The sequence below is a fragment of the Alternaria hordeiaustralica genome, assembly GCF_023758085.1.
Source record: "Alternaria hordeiaustralica strain BMP 2776 chromosome Unknown scaffold_18, whole genome shotgun sequence".
Classification (NCBI taxonomy): domain Eukaryota; kingdom Fungi; phylum Ascomycota; class Dothideomycetes; order Pleosporales; family Pleosporaceae; genus Alternaria; species Alternaria hordeiaustralica.
The window spans coordinates 509,959-532,319 of NW_026056790.1; the positions used below are offsets into that span (position 1 = coordinate 509,959).

At 53.4% G+C, this 22,361-nt stretch overlaps 5 protein-coding genes across 5 annotated transcripts; 1 reads left to right on the forward strand and 4 right to left on the reverse strand.

Moving 5' to 3' along the window:
• Window positions 1-805: 805 nt before the first annotated feature.
• J4E84_007898 (uncharacterized protein) lies at window positions 806-3,390 on the reverse strand (the record flags this gene model as incomplete). The annotated part of the gene is made up of 4 exons (XM_049390476.1): window positions 806-1,892; window positions 1,946-2,067; window positions 2,117-2,754; window positions 2,808-3,390. The coding sequence occupies 4 exons, from the start codon at window positions 3,388-3,390 to the stop codon at window positions 806-808; spliced, it is 2,430 nt and encodes an 809-aa protein (XP_049241936.1).
• Window positions 3,391-5,222: 1,832 nt separating this feature from the next.
• Window positions 5,223-8,645, reverse strand: J4E84_007899 (uncharacterized protein; the record flags this gene model as incomplete). Its single annotated transcript, XM_049390477.1, has 1 exon — window positions 5,223-8,645. The coding sequence occupies one exon, from the start codon at window positions 8,643-8,645 to the stop codon at window positions 5,223-5,225; it is 3,423 nt and encodes a 1,140-aa protein (XP_049241937.1).
• Window positions 8,646-12,518: 3,873 nt separating this feature from the next.
• Window positions 12,519-13,520, reverse strand: J4E84_007900 (uncharacterized protein; the record flags this gene model as incomplete). Its single annotated transcript, XM_049390478.1, has 1 exon — window positions 12,519-13,520. The coding sequence occupies one exon, from the start codon at window positions 13,518-13,520 to the stop codon at window positions 12,519-12,521; it is 1,002 nt and encodes a 333-aa protein (XP_049241938.1).
• Window positions 13,521-16,777: 3,257 nt separating this feature from the next.
• J4E84_007901 (uncharacterized protein) lies at window positions 16,778-18,587 on the reverse strand (the record flags this gene model as incomplete). The annotated part of the gene is made up of 4 exons (XM_049390479.1): window positions 16,778-17,232; window positions 17,278-17,461; window positions 17,519-18,347; window positions 18,397-18,587. The coding sequence occupies 4 exons, from the start codon at window positions 18,585-18,587 to the stop codon at window positions 16,778-16,780; spliced, it is 1,659 nt and encodes a 552-aa protein (XP_049241939.1).
• Window positions 18,588-20,266: 1,679 nt separating this feature from the next.
• On the forward strand, window positions 20,267-22,015 carry J4E84_007902 (uncharacterized protein; the record flags this gene model as incomplete). The annotated part of the gene is made up of 2 exons (XM_049390480.1): window positions 20,267-20,830; window positions 21,875-22,015. The coding sequence occupies 2 exons, from the start codon at window positions 20,267-20,269 to the stop codon at window positions 22,013-22,015; spliced, it is 705 nt and encodes a 234-aa protein (XP_049241940.1).
• Window positions 22,016-22,361: the final 346 nt, after the last annotated feature.

Here is a 22,361-nt window from a genome sequence, read left to right on the forward strand (position 1 = left end):
ATAGTATGCTAACAACAGATAGTAATACGCCATCAACATCTATTTCACCACTTATCGCCTACCCAACAACCCCAAGCATCCTCCCTCCCCTTCTTCAGCCCTCTCTCTAGCAAAACCAGAGTAAAGCCAGCCAACGAAAAAGAACCCACACACCCACACACGTCGAGGATCCCACGCGCTCCCCCAACCGCCCCCGTCAAGGAAGCCCCACCCCCATCAAGGTAATCTCGGAATCAGCCTCGGTGCCCACCAACAGCCCCATCTACGCCGTTAGCTATGGCATTCTGTCTCTAGCTAATGTATTCGATGGCCGCAGGATAGAGGGTTTTGTCGGGTCGAAAACCTCCGGCGAGGTCTGTCAGGTAGGTATACTGGTCTGCATGCAGACCCCATTTATTTTTTGTTGTGTGGATGTGTGGGTGTCACTGAGGCGTTGTGACGGGCCTGGGGAGGAAATGGGTGAGAGAGAGGGGAGCAGGGGTCTATATGGTAGGGAGAGGAAGGGGAGTGGGAGAGGGAAGCTGGTGCCTGGTGTTTTCACAGTGCGACTATTAGCAATGTAGGGGGTGTTAGTGCGGGTTTAGATATTGGTAGTGAAAGATGACGCAGAAGAAGAGAGCAGGAAGATCGCAATTGAAGAAGTTGGTCATTATGTTGTAGTCATTATTACTATCCCAATCAGCCATGTATCTCTGCCCTATCCCATCATTATATAACCAAATTCTTTGCCTGAATATACTTAATCGGGGGAATCGTAAAAAGAAGATCATATGCCACCACTGTGCTCTGAGACCGAGATGCAGTCTCAATCCCTATTAATAACCCTCAAACTCCTCCTCGGATTCAGCAACACACCCCTCGCCCCCCAAAAGCTCGGCTCTTGGCCATCCAACAACCCATCCACAACACTCCCCTCACTATTCCGCCTGCCCCAACGATCCCCCTCTCCAGGCCCGCCATACGCCGTGCTAGGCATAGGCACGGCATCGCTCCCCCTCCTCGTAATATCAAAGCTGCCCGCCGCAACACCCCCATGGCTACTACCACCCAGCGTACCCGGCGGCCGCTCACTGCTGTTCTTACCAGAGCTACTAGTAAAAGTACCCTGTTTCTCCGCATTCGCACGTGTTTGTACGGCAGCAGCGTGCGACTTCCAGATCTGGACTTGGCGGCGGTAGATCCAGGCGCAGAAGGCGAAGTAGGCGGCGATGATGAAGAAGACGCCTGCGATTACGCCGGCGACGATGGCGGCGATGTTGGGGCCGCTGTCGCCGGATGAGGCACCCTGTGGGTTTCCGTTGACGACGTTGGTGATGGTTGCGCCGTCAGGGCCCGTCATGGTGTAAGTTTGGGGTTTGCCGGTTGCGAGAGGGCCTTGGGTGGGTGTTTGGACGGGGGCGGTGAGGGTGGCGCCACCGGTTGCTGCGCCGCCGATTACGCTTTGGACGGCTTCGGGGACGGCGTAGCCGTAGGAGCCTTCGATGCCGGCTTCGACGCCGAAACCGCGTTGGTTGATTTGTTGGGCGAGCGGGTTGCCGGTGCTGCCTTTGTCTTTGGAGTTGTAGCCTTGGAGCGCGTTTTTGCCTGTTACGGCGGTGAACTGGTCGCTCCAGCCTAGGCTGCTCATGTTGAAGACGTAGATGCCGGGCGCGTCGCAGCCGAGGTCGGTGTTGTAGCCTCCTAGGACGATCATCTGGTGGTCCCAGACTTGGCATAGATGGCCGGCACGTGGGGGAGGTATGCTGGCTTTGTCGGTGCCTTGTTCGACCTCGATCCAGGAGAACGAGGGAACGGAGAGGATCCACATGTCGTCGCGCTGCGTTTGGGTGTCAAGCTTGCCAGGTTCATTGAGATCTTGACCGGCGAACATGTAGATGTTGTAAGATGAGCCGCTGTACATTGTTAGTAAAAATTGCGAATGGTAATGAAAGTCGGGTGTACTCACTCTGCAGCAGCTCCTACAACTGTACATGGGTTGACTCGGTACTTCGGCGTCTTGCCAGAAGTACTCTGCTTGTACCATGTCGATGTCTCAATGTCGTAAACATCGATAGTGTTCATCTGCGTCTGCGTTCTGTTAGCATCCACCATAACATCCGTATGCAGTCCAACTCACGAAAGTAGCATTGTCGCCACCAGTCAATCCAATCAAGAGCCCTTCTTTTCCAAATCCAGGGACGTAGACAAGCGAACTATCCGCGCGCTCAGGGAACGACGCAGTGTTCTGCAGTCCGCCATACGTGATGTTGCGCCAGACACCGTCCGATCCAGCTGTCTTGCCATCACCCAGCGACTCAACAGCATTGTTGCTCTGGCCCGGAAACGTAAACTCCAGCAAGCTCTTCAGATACAGTCGCGGGGTCTGAATGCTCCAGCCTTCCGTCGTGAGGAAGTCCAAATGGCCAGCGAAGTAAAAGCCCCTGCCGAGCGTAGGAACGGTAAGACCCGCACCTTCAGCGACACGTTGTACAGATTGACCAGCGTCCTCTGCCTCTTCTCCACCAGCCGAGGTCTTCGGGTCGGCGTGTTCGATCCACTGCTTGCCTCCGATATTGTATTCCCAAACGGAGTTGTTCGCGGGATCGGCCTGTGGGCTGTCGGAGAATTGGCCACCGTAGAGCCATAGTGAATCGTGCGATGCCCAGAGCTGACCGAGCGAAACGGCCGGTGGGCCTGTGGGCTTGGGGAGACCGGTCAGAGCGGGTGAGGCGACTTGCCAGGATTCGGTGAGATCGAGGGTGAGGAAGTCGTTGTCTGTATTGTATTAGCATTGAATGCGCAGGAATGAGCTGCCTCTTGAAACGTACTCCATGTATCCTCTTTCTGTTGGCCGTCGGTAGTCCTGCGGAATCCGTACATGTACAGTGTTCCGTTGACGATGGCGCTCTGTCCGCTCCACCGTCTACACGCATCGGTGGGACTGTCTTCTCGTCTGACGAGCATCGAGCGTTCGGCGTTGGCCTGGATCAAGTTCGCCGGGATCGCGCCACCCCGTACGCCGACGTGTTTGAGGGGATTGAGCTGGATGATCGGTAGCATCAATGCCAGTAGGACACTGAGAAGGCCGAATCGATACAGCTTCGTCGGTAGGAAGGATTGCGATGTGGTGGTCATGCGCGACACGTTCTCGTTCGCCTCGTCCTCGTCGCAAACCGACTCCCAATCGTCTTCGTCGTCAGCCAGCCTCTCTCCCTCCGCGCTGAAGATATCGTTCCGGCTCCTAAACCTCAGCATCTTCGCGGGTCTTAACCTCCTCAAACTCTCTCCATGTGTCGGCACCGGGCTCCTCTCCTCCATCATCTTATTCTCATCCACCAGTCCCACCTCCGTGAATATCGACATGCGGCGACCCTCGGGCCTAGTCGCGGGTTGTGGTCGGACTTGCTCCATTGCTTATTATCGCTACCAAACACGTGCGCCCAGGTGGTCGCGTGCACGTCGTGGGGTAAAAAAAGGGCCGTCAAACGTGAACGAGTCGTGTTCGCAAAGGGTTCCTCGGGTCTCGTCAGGTGGAAGGAAGCCAGCGGGTAAATGGTCAAAATGACGTCGCGGTTCAGGAACAAGGTCGGCACCCTTGACCCGGTTCTATTCGACGAGCGACGAGGGAGAGACGGGTTAACAGCCGGACACTATATGTGCCGGTACGCAGGATGCACGTTCGAGGGTGAGCGGGTGGCAAGGGCCCTGGTGAGGAGGCGTAGGCTGCGGAGGACGCTGATTTGAGCGTGGCACAAACAGCCGGAATGACAATCAGCTAGGTGGAGCGAATGGATGTCACTGCAGAAGCGACCGGGCGATGCGGATGCAGATGCAAAACGAGGGACGCGCAACCGAGAGTAACGCAACGGCCAGAACAACAGCAATAACAGACACAGCGGCGATGGAGTGAAGGATTACACTGGGTACAGTAAGATAGAAGGGGGGGAAATACGGGCACCCAAATGTGGAGTGCAGCAGTACGAACCCTAATCCTCCATCCTTCCTCCGCCAGCAGCCAGCCGACCCTACCTCGGAGCGCTGAAAGCGAGGCCATCCTGTCCGTTTCGTCGCCTCGCCTTCGCGCCAAAGCCGTTGACTGGCCGCGGATAGACAAGCCAACGTCATGGAGGGTGCCGGTTAGGGGAATGATCAGAAATCGCGCCATTGGCCTCGCAACGTTGCAAGCCCCGGCCGCCTTTGGTCATGGCAGGGACCACCTGACATAAGCCAAGACAGGTGGGTACTCGAGCAGGGAACTGCCCTTCTGTGTTTGTCAGCCTGCACGAGGTGTCACCATGTTGCGATGGGTGGTTTTCGAGGGCATTTGTGTATACACTCCACGATGTATTCTCCTCACCCTTGAGAAATCGTTGTGTTGACCAAATATCCATCGCATCTTCACCACGGACGAAGTTTGCCCCGCGCCCACCGCCAACCCAACCCAATAGATCACACCACCCACTCACACCCGCAGACCGCGTCTATCCCAGCACCCTCCCACACATTCCATCGTACTCGGACCCTCTAAGCTCTCTAACACCTCTAGTCTCTTTACCATACGCCGTATGAGTCCCGGAGATTTCAATAGCTCGTGCAGCGTGCGTTAGCCTTTGTGCTCACACACCGTCCACAGCCTCGTCCTTTTGACACCTGCATGCGGCTGTGGATCCACGTTTCGTGACCCTTAAAACCCTTCCTTCCTGTGTAATTCTATTTTAGGTTCTCCTCAACTGCCACAGCGGTGGAATGTGTTGTGTTGTTTACCGTGCCTCCCAGTGTAATGTAACTATGTTGAGGCGTTGAGCGTGGCTGTGCGGACCCGTAAACGCCGGATGTATCGACACAACGTTTACTTCGCCTTGCGTTGTTCGATGCTCGCTAGGCACAACCTTGAAGATCTGAACAACCAGACTAGAATACGCTATGCGCGATGCGCTACGCACGCGAAGTAGATGTCGTGGGGCAAGTGAGTGAGATCTCGGGTGCCAACCGAGCCGATGTGGCGAAGGGGCTTAGTGCGCGTGTTGGCTCCGTTTAGAGAGGTCACGATGGTGGAGGATACGGATGCGGAAGGAACGCTAGATATCATGCTATGCTGCACTACGCGATGGTGTATATGGTTTTATATGCTATGTACACGCGACGAACGCGTTACTCCAAGTACGTTCAATGCACTACTACCACTACTACCGCCTGAAGCGCTTGATGGCGACAAGACCCAACGACGCGTATCAGTTCGTTTCCTATGAAAGGTCGTAGTACTCGTCAATCTGTTCCCCATGCTCACTGGAGATGAAATCCATTATATCATCCACCGTCCCGTCCAGGTCATCCTCGTCCACTTCTTTGCAGTTGTCGCGAAGAAGCTGAATCAGCTGATCCAACGCACTCTGCAGTACTTGCGGTGTCCAGATGTACTTGCGCTCTTCTGCGACTTCTTCTGCGATCTTATCCCAGTTGAAGTCTCCATCTTCTTCACGATCATCGCGGTGGTTTTGCAAGCTCGCAATCAGATCGTACTTGTCGCCCCATTGCATCTTGTCTCCAGTGGATAAAGTCTGTTTCGGGCCATCTTGTTCAGTCGACATGACGTTGGGCTGTACCTCCTCACTGGGAAGCTCATCGTTCTCTGTTGGCGCTGAGACTTTACTGTCCTGCTCGGACTGGTCGTCGTCCGAGTCCTGTGACGAGCTGCTCGACACAACGCTGTGTTGATCTTCGTCGTCTTCGATTGGGTCGGCGTCCTCGATTAAGTCCTCTTTCTCCTGCTGTACTTCGTCGTTACCGTGTCCTTGTGGTTGCTCTGGGGAAATGATTGGTGCGGTGCTGAATGGCTCCTCTTCATCGGATGGTTCCTCAATCTCCTGCTCGGCATCATCGCCAGTTGTCGGTGATTGGTTACGGTCTGAGTCCAGAGCTGGATCTATTAGGGCCGGATCGATCAGAGCTGGATCCATTTGGGTTTCCTGCACAACTGGCTGGGTTTCCTCCACGACCTTGTCGTCGCCCTCTGCGTGCTCTGACTGATCGTCGTTTGCAAGCTCCAGATCTGCTACTGACTCCTCAGAGACTTCAGGCTCGGGACGCTTCTCCGGTTCGTTTGTTTCCAGTGTATCGCTCTTTCGAGGACGTCCGCGCTTGTTGGACGGCGTCGAGGTCTTGGGTTGCTCATCAACATCAGCACCCTCATCCAAGTTCGCAGTGACATCCTCTGTCTCAGTCGGGCGGGGTGTCTGATCCTCGTTGGCTTCGGTACCCTCGCTCTTCCGTGGTCGACCACGCTTCTTCTTCGGCGGCGAGACCTTCGGTTGCTGATCATCATCGACCATCTCCTCGTCTGAGTTCTCAATGATGTCCCGTGTCTTGGTTGGACGAGACTCCTCTTCGTCGTCGACTTCTGGGGCCTCGCTCTTTTTTGACTTTCTGCGTTTCTTCTTCTTCGGTGGGCTTCCCGCATCCTTGTTGGCTTGGTCTTCGTCCGAGTTGTCAACAATCTCGTCTTTCTCAGCCGTGCGGAACTTCTTAGATTTCTTCGCCTCCGAGCCTTCGCTCTTCCTAGGCCGTTTAGCCTTCTTCGGCGGTGGCGCGGTCTGAGTCTCTTCATCATCCGAGTTGTCGATGACTTCCTGTGACCTGGCAGAGTGAGGATTGGGTTTGGGCGTTGCGCCAGCTTCTCCCTTCGGCCGTCCGCGCTTCTTGGGAGTCGGCTCGGGAATCGCAGATTTGGAAGCGGGAGGCTTCTCCTTCCTCGGCTTGCGTTCGACCTCGATCTCTGGCGGAGATTCGCGCTTCTGCAGATTCCTCCACTTCTGTACGACCTGGATTCGGCTTCGGGTGTTGTCCATCTCACGGCTGACCTGCTGCCAGTTGATGTCCTTGATCGTGTATTCGTCAATGGGCGGTAATCCTTCTTCGGCGCGGTGGTCTTCGTCCCGTTGAGCGACTGTGGTAACGGCGCGGATAAAAAGCTCCTCCTCTTCTTCATCCCAGCGCGAGGACTTGAGCTTGTCACCATATTGCAAGTAATCGCGCCACCTGTTTTGACAGTCGTGCATAGAGCGATCCCCCATGCCAACTGAAATGACCTTCCACTTGTTGGGGTGCATCGCGTAGAACTGTTTCAGCCGTTTGTCTTCCTCTTCCGTCCATACTCCCCTCTTGAACTGATGGTATGTCTGACGGATGTGTCTTCTCAATCTGTCGTGCGAGCGTTCTGTGCGAAGGTGCTTAATGTCGTCCCAGAATTCCGCGCTTTCACGCGCGTCCTCGACGTCCTGTGGCGACCACTCGCTCTTGGACGATATAGTTCCATCGCCAGTGTTGAAGCTGGGGTCAGTCGGATTCCATTGTATGATGTCCACAAGCTCAGACACCTCCAAGCCTTTCCTCTGTTGGTAGTCTACGATAGCTCGACGGATGAGCTCTTCCTCGTCTGCGGTGAAGTCACCGGAGCTTCGTAGATCAGGAGGGTGTTGTAGGTCGTGCTCAGTATTCAATGCTCTTTCTGCCGCGGTGCCAGATGGGGGATCTTTCCAGGTAAAGCTATATCTGCCGCTCTCCCGCCTTGGTTTTGCCTTCCTCGCAGATGACCGCCTCTTCTTTGTCTTCTTCTTCTCTTTGAAATCGCTGTGATCATCACCGGACGGTGGAGCAGCGTCTGCCTCGTCACTGGAGATGGGCTCTCGCATGATGCTGTCCTCCGCTTCCTCTTCGCCCGACGGCTGAGCAAGCGTGCGAATCGGAGTAGGCCGGCTGTCGATAATGTCCTTGTTCTTCTTTGTCTTCTTCAAACTGAGACGCGGCTTAGGCGTAGATGTCTGCGTGGTGCTTGCCTCTCCGTTCGTGGGACGCGGATCGTCGTCGGGGATCTCGTAGAGGTTTCTCGATTTCGCGATGGGGGTTTGCGGCTTCTTGATTCGTTTTAGTTTCGACTTCTGGACGGTCCGTGGTTGCTCGGCGTCCTCGTCTTCCCCGCCTCCAATAAGGTCTCGAAGTGTAGTCAGCGACTTGGGCGTACCAATCTTCCGCCGCTTAGCCGATGAGGGTGTTCCGTCAGCGCTCCTTGCAGCAGCTTTGCGTGTATGTGCGTCATTCGACTCCGGCGCGTCCACTTCTTGAGCGCGCTTGTGTTTCGATGCCGTATGCGAGGGTGAGGCGGTCGCGTCTGCGATCATGGTTGTATCTCCGTCCTGGTCCATGCCTGCGTCTTGCATGGCGTCGCTGATAGCCCGATCGCGCTTCGACTGCTTGCTCTGCTTGTATGTGCGTTTGCCTTTGGTTGCGCTGGACGGAATGACGTGGCTGGACATGGGCGAGGAAGCAGTCGCTTGCGCGGGTCGTCCGGGAATTTGGGAGTCGGGTACCTCGACTGCGGTGGAGTGGGTGAAAGCATTGGTGGCAGGCGATTCGGGCTCCGGTTGCGTCGCAGGAAAGGGAAAAGGAGATGACGCCGGAATGTCGTTCTGGGCTAGCATGCCTTTACCTGGAGAAGTCGCGACACTCTTCTTCGTCAGACCGAGTGCGCTGTTTCGCTTGCGCTTCTTCTGGATGAGAGGAGAGGCGTCCTGGCTGCCGTCGACCTGGGAGAGGGTGCCAATGGAGCCGGCGGCGCCGATGCGCGTGCCCTTTTCGCTCATGAGCTGCTCTGACGCGGCGACGTCATCCATGTCTGGGTCTGCCACTCCAATGCGTTAGTCGAGGCTCTGCACGGGAAGGCGGAGGTTGATGGAGCGAAAAAGTGCCCATTAAAACGCGTCGAGGCCGTCTACTCACTAAAGTGGGACCTGCGCGCCGTGGCGGGGGAAGCTACCGTCGCGGCCTCGCGTTTTGGGGAAGGAACGGGCTGAGAAGAGGAAGTACCCATCCTTCTCCTCAGATCGCTGAAGATGGCATACCCAGGGCTGGATTCGAGCATTGGCGTCGTGATAGCCTTCTGCAGTCGCGAACTTTGTCGATAACTCCAAAAAATTGACGTGTCGCGCTGCGCGAGAGACGTTTCTGGTCCCTGACTAGCCAAAGCCGGCCTAGACTATCTCCGACCCCGGTTCACTGACACCCAGCGGTCCTCCCCACTCCCCGCTCACTCCTCTTGTCCCATGTGAGACACGCATCCCGGATTGGAATGGTCATGCTGCTTCATGGCCCTAGCGCTGTTCCTGATGATCCAACAATCGCCGCCTCGATCGCACTGTACACCCAAAGCCATGTTCAAGCAAGATGTTCTCGAGAGAGCCCTGGAGGACTTCCTCACGCACGTGAAGGTCGAATGAAGACGCAGGTTCACTTCATCGGCCAGTTGAACGAGTCGCTGAAGCCACTTTAGTTTCCGTTGCTTGCGCCGTAGTGACATATCTGAACATGGGGAGCCCTTTCATCGCATGTGACTTGTCATTAGTATACCCATTGCGGGCATTGAGCATTCCGCAAGCGATCCGCGACCACTATTATTGCTGCTTGCTCTTCAGGATCGTACAGTATCCTCTCACTGAACATTTCATCTCCTCTCACTTCATTTCCAAGCTCCCTACGAGCACACCCATCAACACCGGTATGCATAGCTCGCAGCATCTGTCTATTCATTTACTGCCGTTCCTGCTTTCAAACACAATCAAAACGATTCCCGGCTACATTAGGCTTGACCACTCATCACATACCTGATCAGCTGCATCAGTTTTTCACATCAACTTACCGGGCTGGCAACACAATCCGCGTTCTATATCCTCTCTTATCCCAGACCGTGTAAGATGGGTCAGCAACAGAAGCATGAAAAAACTCACCATACTGAACGTAACGCCGTCCTATCGGGCCTGGACGCAAAGATTGACGATCTCGACATCACGATCGCCAGTCTGATGGCAGAACAGCACACGTTGAAACGAGCTCGAGAATACGTTCTCTCGACACACAAGACTGCATCCGATATCTCAGACGACACCAATGCTCCAGCGAATAGAGCTTCCAAATCATCCAAAGGGCCTACATACCCTCGGCCCTCTCTTACAACGAAGAAAGCACGGTCAAGTCTCCGCCAGGAAGTACTGATCCGCAACGCCATGGAGAGGGAAAAGAGTTCGTCGCCGCCGGGATCTATTGGCTTGCTGTCAAGCGACGAGTTCGAGGCTTCCTTTCCAGACCATAACCAACACGGAGGCAACAAAAACAGCAATCGCATTGGTAGTGGCGCTGACAATGGCGTTGGAGATGATGTTAGGCCATCCGTTGAACGCATATCTTCTGCAACAGCGGAGAACCACTCTGCAACTTCCTCAGTCACAGCAGTCAATACGTTCTCACGTAGCAACACCCCTTCTCCGCCCAGTGAGACGAGCGTAGCCAGTTCATCATCTCGCAAAGGCCAAGGTGCTCATTGGCAGGCAAAACGTGTCAACAAACGCAAGTTGCAGGAGAATGCGGCCAAAGCACGAGCTGCGCGGAGGAGTAGACTGGGAAAAGCGAAATCAACAGCAGTCTGAGCCTGGGCTATAATTCCACGAGAGAAAAAGTGTTATGCACATTGAGGCATGTGTAGGAGTTCAGGCTGGCGTCTGGCGTTGTTGTTACGAAGGAAAAGGTTGGATAGGATCGGTGTTCAGGATGATCATATGTAGTTTCTGGGTAACCAAAAGCTGTCTTTTCCCCCTCTTCATGAGTTCCCCTTTACCACGATGTTAAAACTTACCAAGTAGTTCCCAGAGCTTGCTTCATAACCCTCTATCAAATTTGAAGCAACCAACTGACGTTGTGAGTTAAGGATGATTTATCCCCAGCATTCGCGAATTCCCCAATTCCAGAAAACCTAGCCACACACACCATTGATATCCCACACAATTTGATTGGCTCATTGCTCCATTCATTGAACATTCAAACCAGTTTATCACGGTATACTGGCTCTTTTCAGCGCGATATTATATGCCGAAGGGCTAAAGGGCTGAAGTTGGTGGTGTGTAGAGAGGCTTAGGATACGGATTCGGACTTCGTGGCGGTGGACGATGCAACACGAGAACACCAATATTGTTTTGAGGGACTTGTCATGCACATTAACCATTAAAAAGTATTGCGCTCTGGAGTGGCACAGGTGATCAGTTGTCCTAGACATCGCGCTCGGGGACTGGTGCATCCCGTCGCTGGCAACTTGGCGTCGGCTTTGGGACGCATGGCAGCAGCAGCCGTGTCGCATGCGAAGCCGTTTCTGCGGGCACCGCCTCGCTGTGCGCAAACACTGACGAGCCATGCAGTAAATCATTTGTTTACAGTAGGCTCAGAAGCGCTCGATGGACAGTTTGCCATGATAGTATAAAGTGTGACACGCAGCGCTCTGAGTTCTTGTGCATTCCTCGTAGACGCTGTCGACGTACGTCGGAAAGCGCGACGCGATGAGACTCCCAGCGCCCTCCGCCTGAACACCGCCATCCAACCCAACCAAAACCATCGAAGATTTTCTTCCTCAACCGACGAGCAAGCCCATCGCATCAATGAAAAAAAAGGTAACCTGTCAGATTGCCATCAACGTCCTGCCTCCCAGCGCAACACGAAGTCGCAAACCAGTCAGCTGAAGATCATCGCCACGAGCGCCGAAGCACCACGTAAAAAAAGCCTCACTCCGGGACATCGAGGCTGATAGTCATCAACCAGGGTGGAGATTCTGTGGCTACTTAGAGTAACTCAGAAGAGGATGCATACTATTAGAAATGATTCTATGAAGTATGATCGACATGATGAGCAGAAGGAGGGACGGAGGGAGGGCGGTTTATATAGGCAGAGGGAGGGGTGCAAGGGCCAGGGGGGCACGTGATGGCTAGGTGGTATTGGGAGGAGGATTTTTCACAAGATCCACTGTGTGTGGCCGGTGTTGGCCGGGAGGGCCTATCGTGGGGGCTGGGAGTGAAATTTCTGAGGGTAGGTGGAGGTGTGGGATCATAGCGTTCGGCCTGCGGTGTGCATGCGGGCAGATTTTACCACTGTGACGCGTGTAAGTGGTTGTTGTGTTGGTTTTGCGGAGACTTGTACCACGGCGAAAATGGCGGTCGAATCAGGTTGGTCAGGGGCGGTGGATAGCCGGCGGGTCGCGACTTTGAAGCGTTGCGCACGCCGAGAACACGAAAAGAAGACGAGAACATCGCTGGCTCAGGTCGCATCGACTTGCGGACAATGAGCACGATGGTAACGAGCAGCATTTTGTGTCTGGGTCGATGAGCTATCATTTGATCATGTCTCGTTGCGATATGACCCCGGTGTTGGTCGCCCACTGCCAATCGCAAGTCCTTTACGCCTGCTCAAAAGGCTACCTTCAAACGCTTGAGCTACTCCATCACTACAACACTACGGAGGACATCTAACTTGAACGGTCGAGAGTGATCCGCAATGTTAGTCTTTCTCTGTCTGTTGCCTGTGATGTCTCCATACCGTTGGTCACAACTCCTGCTACGTTCAGCCTCACCTATCCCTCATCCACGCTAGAGATTGCAGTGCAAAGTCCTCGAATTTGCGATACCACTTCTGCGCTTCCCAGCCTTCCGGTCAGCCTTGTCGTTCTCCAGTTCCTACTCACTGTCCTCCACAACAAGCTTCGGCCCAACGGTCCTCCCGTCAAACCGCTGGCGTCGCTCACTGACATGAACATCCACCTCCCTCCGCCGCTTCCTATACCCCTTCACAAGCCACTCGCCAAACTTATACAGACAAGCCAACCGCGCCTCCCCTCCCTGGAGATGATTCACACCTTCAAGATACACCCGTTTAACCCCACTATGTTCAAGCATCCGTCTGAATTTGAAGGCATCCAGAAAATCTTCTAGGTCGCGAGGTCTCTGGTATTGTGTGTACGCTCTATCCACGAGCTGGATCCAGTGGAATGACATGGCGATTGTCTCGAGCTGTGTGCACTTGAGCATTAGAGGGATGTCGAGGTTGCCGTCGATATCATAGTTGGCCCGGGTATACGGTATGTACTTTACGTGGGGGAAGTTGATGCGCTTGATGGCTGCGAATCCTTGGGTGGTAGCGACACCATCGATGATGACCGCGGGGAACGTGGAAAGGTAGTCTGCGAACCAACGCGCGATTTTGAACGGCTTCTTTGCATCGTACTTGAAGTCGAACCACTCGGTTGTTGAGAGCATGAAGAGAGTGACTTCGCTCAGGAGCTGCTTGTTCGAAAAGGCGAGAGCAGGGAGCCATGGCGCGAATGTCGCATTCGTCAGCTCGTCGCCGGCATTTCGATCGCAGATGATGAGGTCTTCTGGCCAGCGCCAGGTGCAACATGGGTTATTGTAATTGTCGACGTGGAGATGCTTTGCTAGACTCGAGGTGTTGCGCGCATTCTCCAAATAAGCCTTGAAGACGTCGCAGCAAGGCTTGCGGTATCTGAGGTGGTCATGATTCGCCAGCGTTGAGTCATTGTGCGCTGTCTCCAGTTGCAAGTAGGCTGCGAAGATCTTGAGACGTAGCTCCGCGGGTAGGAGGAGGAATTTGGTGAACTTGGGCTCATGAAAAGATGCTACTTGATGACGGGCGACTTCGGGGATGAGGTTGGCCGCAGTCATTGTCGCGTTGCGAAGTGTCTACCTCTCTCGTACTTTCGAGTAGTCGGTGACTGATGGTAGCATGGAGGCCTTGATTCCCCCGCGCGGGTTGCCTGACGCCATGCTTAGATGCCAGGATTACATACCTACGTCACGTGATACCTTCATCTCCGCAGACGTCCTTTACCTAGGTAAATTCACTTGAGCTACTGCCACACCCTGATGCCTAGACTAAAGCTGTTGGCGCACGGTCTCTGTAAGTATACTTTTAAGCGCATGTAAGTTAACTGCATTGTTCACGCTTACCGCCGCAGTGTGTCAACCCGTTAGTCCCTGCCAACTCTCACAGAACTTGATCTTGACGAATCAAAATGTCGAACTACATCGGTTCTACAGTACCAGTATGTCTCGAGGATTAGAACGCTCGAGGCTTTAACTAAGCAAGCACTTCAGGTCAACATGCCCAGGGAGAACGCGCACCTTGTCGACGAAGCCACAGCCTTTGAGGCTTTCACCCAATACACGGAAATCTCTGCAGAGGAAGAGTTCACCAGGATATCGGCAGCGTGCGTTGCATACCTCGAAGACGACCGCAAATTTAGTTTCGAGCACTTCGTACCGGGCTGGCAAAAGGGTGTTCTAAAGACTCTGAAGCTACTTTACAAGTACAAGGGCTATGTGTCGATTTGCGACGCTGTCTTTTTCCACATGGCAAGCTGGTATGACGCATTCCTACTTCCGTTTGATGACCATAAGCGTGTGGGCTGGTACGATTGTAGCTGCTGTATGGTGGACCAAAATACGACCGATATCCTTGTATCGCGCGACGTCCCGACCGCGGTGACATACATGCACCAGACTACCGGCAATCTAGTGTGCATCGAGCAGCTGGCATTCTGTGATCTCGCAGAGGTCGCAACAGAGTACTTAGCTTTCACCAACGATTTCGATATATGGCCAGACGAGAAGGTGGCTGCTTTTCGGGAGTTCTCAGGTCCTGTCGTCGAGTGGCTCCACTATGAGAATGGCATTGAGCGAATCGAGTGGACGGCTTTTAAGGACGTCGCTGCAGCAGTAACGGGACATCTATCCTATGAGCCGCCACCATACTTCCCTCACTTCTTACAACTTCCGGCTGAACTTCGAAAGATAGTTTACCATTACTATCTTCTCGAACATGGAACTGTATGGCCGGAGTCGCACAACCCTCACACGGATGATTGGGATATTTCTCAAGAATGGAATTGTTGTGTATGGCACTACCCAACCTCTTTGAAGCTTTGCAACAAGAGCGAGAGGACTTTGTTCCCAAACCCGCGACATTGCAACTATTGGTCACGTTCGCTCCCTGCTTTAGCCTCCACATGCGGACAGTTGCAGGGCGAGGTCGTTGTCTACATGCTTGAGCGCACGCAATGGATCTTTCTCAACTTTGAGGCGGGTGACGAAAACTATGACGGTGGCTCGTGGGTTCACAACGAATTGACCGCAATCCCTCATGGTGATGGTTTGCTGGCGGTAAAGAACCTAGTCATTCGTCTTGGAGATGTGTCTCACCTCTCTCGGGCGTCACTCGTTCCAAAAAGCCCCATGGTACAGCTTGCAGTTGCCTGCGTCTTCCTCCGAGAGATTGAATTGACTGTGCCTACCCGAGAGCTGTTTAGCATTAACTGCCGAACAGGCCTGCGTACTCTACGGTCTGTAGATACGCTGATAGACCTATTCGCACTCCGACCTCTGCTCAATTGTGAGCGCTTGTGCCGGGTCCGCATTAACTGCGTAGACATATATCTTAGAACTTGTTATACTCGGAGTACATTTGACGTCCTTCTCAGTTTAGGGAAGTGGTTGATGATGGGCTTTTTGGTTCAGCAAGAGCGGCGAGTTCAGGTGATTGTCAACGATCGTCACGACGGCCGGCCATCAGAAACAGTCGTGTCGCTAGATGAGGCAGATGAGAAAGAGGTGGATGGGTGGCCCAAGGCGAAGAAAGCGAAGGGGTCTCTCAAGCAGAAAGGAGCGCGATAAGAGCTTAGCATTTTGCCGTCCTTCTTGCATGAGAAAGTGTGAAAAGGCATTGCTGAGAGCAACCTTGCAAGTCACAGCGGACTAGCTTGGATACCCGCAACAGCTCATTAACAGCTGAAGACAACATAAAAGATACAATAAATGCAATATTGCTGCACTACGCTCATTACCATCCCAGATTGCGCGCACACAACACAAACCTACCTACGCAAAGCTCGCAGCGTCCCTCTCCCACTCAAATTCATCTTCATTCTTCCAATAATTAGTACTACTCTTCCTAAACCCCATTTTCTCCAAAACTCTTCCACTCCTCGCATTGGGCTTTTCTGTCTCAGCGATGAATCTTCTTACGCCCTTCTCCGCCGCCGCCCACTGCATGACCGCTTCTGCGGCCTCGCGGGCTACACCCTGACCCCAATACGCCGGCGCAACACCGTAGAGCATTTCGACCATCTCTTCCCATGGTGGTAGTGGGTCGTCTGTATCTTCGCGTGGAGGAAGAGAGGTTGTCGTTGCATCTCTGACGCCTGCGTAGCCTAGCCATTCGATGGCGCCGAGTATTTGGCACACATTATCCATCTCATCGCCATCGATGATCCGGACTTTCTCGCTCGCATCTTTCAAAGACCGACCCTTCGCATGGTCAGACCACTCTTTCGGTCGCCCGCCAACTGCGAAAGTGCCCAATCCTCTCTTCTCCCAACACTGTGCAATGTCTCGTGTCGCGATCGATTTATGCATTTCTTCTTGCGTGCGCTTCACCACGGGAAATTTATCGCCAAAACCCATCTCGCAGAATGACGTGTCTGCGAGGAGGTTCGCGAAAAGAGCGACATAAGCCGGTATCGAGATGGCCAATGGCGTAGGTACAATGATGAGTCGGGGTGTAACAAGGGCGAACCGCGAAGACAGTGTTGAGGACTGTTGGAAAGTCATCTTGAGGTGTGCCGGGATTGATGAGATGCATGAACAGTCTTGCGGATACTTGTGCACTTGGAACGATGATAGAAGAGATGACTCGGAGGGTCTTCCGCCGCAAGAAGAAGCCACTAAGTGTAATCCAGCCTAGCGCCATATGACTCGAAATGATGGAGAAGCACCGGGTCACCTCATACAAGGGAAAACCTGAACAGGTCTGCAGACTACATTAACATGACTACATGCAAAGTGGGTGTGCTAACATCGATGTAGACCCCAGGGGGTTCACTTTTTCCCTAGGTTGACGTGGGATGATATCCTTATCATCTAATCTAGGCTGTCTTATTCGCCTTCATTGGCTCGATTTGGAAAGGCGAGAAATGCTTCCCGCGCATGCTGTCCCAGCTCTCAACCAACGCTTCACATCTCCGCCAGCTGTTGTCCACCACTTTCTCGTGCTCTTCAACACTCCTTTCTACCCAGCCATCCCTCTCGTCTGCCACCATCACCACTTCGTCGCCTTTGCCGGTATATTTGTATTCTTTCCACGGCGTTTCTATATTCGCGAAGCTATTCCAAGTTCGTGCGTGTTGGGTAGAGATGTCCTTGAGTCTTTGTGACGGGTAGCGGAATTGGTACGTTTTGAACACGTAGTAGACGTCGACCCAATGATGCGCTTGCTGCCAGAAGGGACTGGTAGCAAAAGGATTGCGGACGTCGAATACGTACCGATAGACCTTCTTGTTCGTATGCTGGGTGAGATACTGAGCTAAGTAGTGAGTCGGCGCTACAACTATTAGCTATGCACACAACATAATGCGGAATGTCTCACCATCAAAAACGACGTCGCCTACCCAACGTGCGCCTGCAGTTATGAACACATTCTTGTCCATTCCCGGCGAGATGCCATAAGCTCGTTCAACGAGGCCCGCGCTTCTCTCGCCTAACTGCTTCGCGATGCCCTTGAGGAAAGCGTCCGGGCTGACAGCAGTAACTGCTGACATCAACGTGACGCCCTGTATGTCTGAGTAAGATTCTCGGTTTGGACGTATGATTGAGAAGCATCGACTCACCTCAAAGCCTGTAGTTCCTAGAATGATCTCGTTAACCCACTCGCATTTGCCAAGCAACTCAGGGAAGCGGTCCCATGTCACAGAGCCCGCTTCATCACCAAACCATTCTGAATCTTGAACCGAAAGCCACATATTACCAGCTGCTCGATGCTCGGCGGATTCTTCAACGATCTTTTGTACGTCCACCTGACGTAATTTCTCCAGACCTGCCTCGCCTTCTTCTTCAATCCCAACCCTTTTCAAGAAGCTGTTGTATGTCTCGCTTGCGCTTTCGGGTGATAGCGGTGCTGTCGTTGGTCCAATGATTCCAGACATGAGAATCGCTCTCTGGAACAGAGGACCCGAAGACGGAGGTTGGCGTAGCATGTGGGCGCAAATTGACATGGAGCCAGCGGACTCTCCGAACGCAGTAACCTTCTTCTTGTCCCCTCCAAAGCCCTCGATGAACTTTTGGATCCAGAGAAGCGCATTCCGTTGATCGTTTAGTGCGAGATTTGCATTTCCAGCCTCCGGAGTATGGAGATAGCCAAGCGCCCCCAAACGATATTGTATGCTCGCGGAGATGATGGGTTGGCCATCGAGGATCGACTGCTCGACCATGAGAGATGTGTTGTGCTGCTCGTCAATCTTTCCGAGCACGAAGCCTCCCCCATGGATGTAGACCGATACAGGGAGTCTTGAAGAGGGCGGCTGCTGCTTGAGGCACGAAAGCGGTACATTCACCTGAAGGATAGCACATTTCAACTCGTCCGTTGAGTGTGGAAACTTTTCGCCAGGGAAGTTACCGCCGCCGACCGCGTCAATATTAAAGACTTGAGGGCATGCATAGCTGAGGGCATTAGCTTCTCTTCCGAGGGAAGCAGCAGGGTAAGTCATACCCGTGTTCCGTGAAGTCTTTTTTGCCCGCAAGCGTATCTGAGAGAACAGACTGCTTGAAGCGAGCGGGAATGGTGGCGTATGGCACGGCGCGAAACTGAACAACGTTGTCGGGCGTGACGATGCCTGTCATGGGACCTAGGTCGGCATGGTGATATGTGAAGGTCTGCGGTGCCTGGTGTTCTGAAGCCATGTTATCTGTTCGGTGGCTCTGTCACGCTGTAGAGGAACCGCAAGAACAGGCACGATATATATAAGATACCAGCGGTGTACGCAGACGACGCGGGGAAGAATACCATTTCTAGACAGCCTTGTATCTACCGGGAAGTGGGGACCAGGCCCGCCGAACCGGTCGGACTCGCAAGAAACATCCGATCCGCTTACAGGAATGCTCATTATTGATGCCTACAATGCTGCCTTGAGCCCCGTGATGCGCAAATTCCAGGATGGGTGGTGTGTCTGACAACGGACAAAATGCGCATATCTTGCAGTTGTAGTAGCTGGAACGTGCGATAGGTAAGGCCGCCGCTTGATATTGTGACTGCAAGTAAGCTTCAGCCCTTCGGACTCAGAATGACTGCCGAGACACATCTCTGGTGGAGTAGCGGCGGGGTTATTCGTCGGCACATCAACGCGCGAGACCGATGATAGACGGTTGTAAGAGAGCGCCGAGAAGCGAGCCAATCAGGTTGCTACGAAAGTGCGAGGGTCTCTTTTCGCGATATATTGTATAAGAAAGCTGTTGTGGCCTGTCTGGCGTTCGGGAGGTGATGATTGTAATGACGTGAACGACCGCAGGAAGAATGGCCGGTGGTCGGTGTTTGCGCTAGCTCGAATGAAGGCTAGCTGGCTTTTTCATTGCCAGACGCGTCGCGAAGCCTTTGAAGGTTAGACGCGTCCCATCGACGCGTCTGGCCTTTGCAACTAGCGATGTTTAACAGCAGAAACGTAATATCATGTTTCAAGAACGGTACCTAGCGACAAGGTGGTTAGTACCCGCAGGAGAACTCGACAAGTGGGCGCCACGACCCAGCCACAAAACTCTGCACGCCTCATTCCTACCTTGTCGTCTTGTTATGCACCGGCCCTGAACAACGATACTGCCCAGGTGCCCTGCGATACCGCACGCTGACGTCGAAGCTCCCTAAAGGGAACGCCAGAAGTCGAATTTAAAAGATTGAACGCCTTTACTGTCAATGTCTCCCTCACACGCCTGTCCGGGTGACATCCACATCACCAGATTACGAAATGGCAACCTCTGCACGTATGTAGTGTAAGCTGGTCCGACTACCATGTCGTGACGACTGCAGATCTCCTCTGCTGTGATCCCAAGCGCTTACCTTCGATGTTTGTCATGTTTTACAGCTCAGCCCTTTTCTTGATTTTCGCTGCATCTTCTCTCTTCGCTCAGGCCGCTGCAGAATGTACTCGGTTCTCCACCAATGGCTCGACGGCATCAACGTACGACTTCCATCGCTTCTACGACTTTAGGCAGCTTCATGATGACGTCGATCGCGATGCGGCTTCTGCCTCGTCTTACGGAGGGGGTCACACGGACACCAAAGCAGCCAGCGGCCAGTCCAAGATCATTCAGGCTGCTCCCTGGGTTTCGGGCTGGAATGCGAGAGATTGGTATAGACCGTCGCCAAGGGATGATACGGTTGACATGTACTATAAACCATCTCGTGTATCGATAAGTAAGCTGGAGCTGTCGTTGCTTCTACCGAAATCTAACCACTCATAGGCAAGAATAGCGATGCGTCGCAGGATTCTACCTATCTTACCTTGCACACGACAAGACTCTCCGATGGAAGCCAGGTGGCCGCTGAACTAGACTTTGCGGAATACAATGTCACCTACGCCTCTATCCGCATGTCCGCACGCATCAATGGAGCCAGCGGCGCAGTTGCGGCTTTCTTCACGTACCACGATGACACCAATGAGTCCGACATAGAGATACCGACTGGGGCCAAGGCTGACGAAGTGCACTACTCCAACCAGCCCACTACCGACCCCGACACTGATGCACCCATTGATGGTGCAACCTTCAATGTGTCAATGGAGGACTACCAACCTACCTCGGACTGGAACAACTACAGGCTGGACTGGGTACCTGGGAAAAGCGCCTGGTACATGAACGGTGCGCAATCGGCCGACACGGAAGTCAACGTACCAGATGCAGAGAGCATGATCATCTTGAGCCTTTGGAGTAACGGAGGCACCTTTTCGGGGCGTATGGATACCGGACAAGAGGCCTGGTTTGACATTCAATGGGTTGAGCTGCTCTTCAACACGAGTGCTAGCGCTACCACTAATCCTGACGGGGATTTATGCTCGGTAGAGTCGTCGCCAGGCTCGCCGGTACCCAGTGGTTCGCGTAGCTTTCAGGATCTGGTTGCTGGGGGTATCTGGTGGGCCATTAGCATGGCTTCAGCTGTTAGCTTTCTGGTTTTCGTGTAACAACACGGAGTATTTGTAAAAAATGAATCTATCTAAATCACCTGCTAGAGGATGCACTGCACCGCGCCGATGATCTCTGCGAAGATGAAGACCGTGATACGTTGGTTGCTGAGATCGATGTTTCGGAGTTCGTACCGTACCTTCCGAACATGGATTACAGGTGCGGAAGCCTTAGTATCGACGGCATCAGGCACCCGACAGAGGGTTCGTTAATGTTTCCCATGAGAGCAGCTGGGAGGGTATTTTCTCTTGAGCGTGGCGTCATATAGCGTTCGGAGTGGTTTGCCGTGGATTTTATATTCCCGGACTTCATTACGCGCACGACGCTTTGACCCATGCCGCCTTCCAGGACTACGCGTCGCTCGCGGGGAAACTGCGGAGGGTCGTCTAGGGAAGTCGCTATGCGCGAAGCGGCAGTCATGTCAAACGGAAAGCACCTCCCGAATTCATCTGGTCAAGAGCCGCAGTCCCACCTTCCGCCCCTACCAAATCTGTTTTGATCCTTGTCCACATCACTCACTTTGAGATTTCGTCAAGCACAGGATCCGAGCCACCATCTACCATGCGCATTCCCGCTACTGCCATGATGCTCAGCATGCTCGTGCTACTGATCTTTTGCATCTACGATGCCGCCGCCCTGCCAAGCGAAGCGTCCGACAATTTTTGGAAGCATATGACCGTACGTCGCTTCCGTCCGGACTACAAGGGTCAGGTACTCACATATTTTCCTCTAGATCCAAGTCTGTAACGTGGCCAACTTCAAAGGAGCCTGCCGTTACTTCGACGTTATGGTGGACGAGTGTCGCCACATCAGCAGCGATTAGTACGTATAGATTATGTTGACTTCAGGTATGAAGCTTGTGCTAACACATGCGCCTCAGCTCCAGAGAGATAAGCTCAGTTCGTGCCGTGACCCACATGGGCTGCTGTCAACTGTATCGGTATGCTCATTCCTTGCTACCTTCTCTATGGTCTGACCACACGCTCACAAAGGCTAACTGTAGAACTCCGCACTGCGAGGCTCTCTTCGGCGATACCGACATGGCCGTACGCTGGGGCGAAGGCGGTAAATCGACACTTTCAGTTTGGACGAAGCGGGATATCAAGAGCATGAAGTGCTTTATCCTGGGCCGGCCGACCGAGATGATCGACTACTACTGAGTGAGCGTCACGTGGACGAACAAGGGTAGATGCGCCAGTATACACCGCGCTCGAATTAGACATGGACTCAAGACTGGGACAGTCGGTAGCTAGGAAGCTCCACAAAAGCTATTTGTCTGAATATGAGTAAAGAGACCCGGGATTTGTTTGACATCGAGAGCTGACGATGGTACAATGGTAGTATATTATGGTCTATACAAGAAAGGAAATCCGAAAGATACTCTATTTTGTCCCCGTGGAAACGTAGCGAATCGTACCGGTGGTGTACATGATGTCATAGCAAAGGCCAGGGTATCGGGAGAAAGAAGAGGGCCGAGCGGTCAAACTCGGGCGGGGTATATAATGT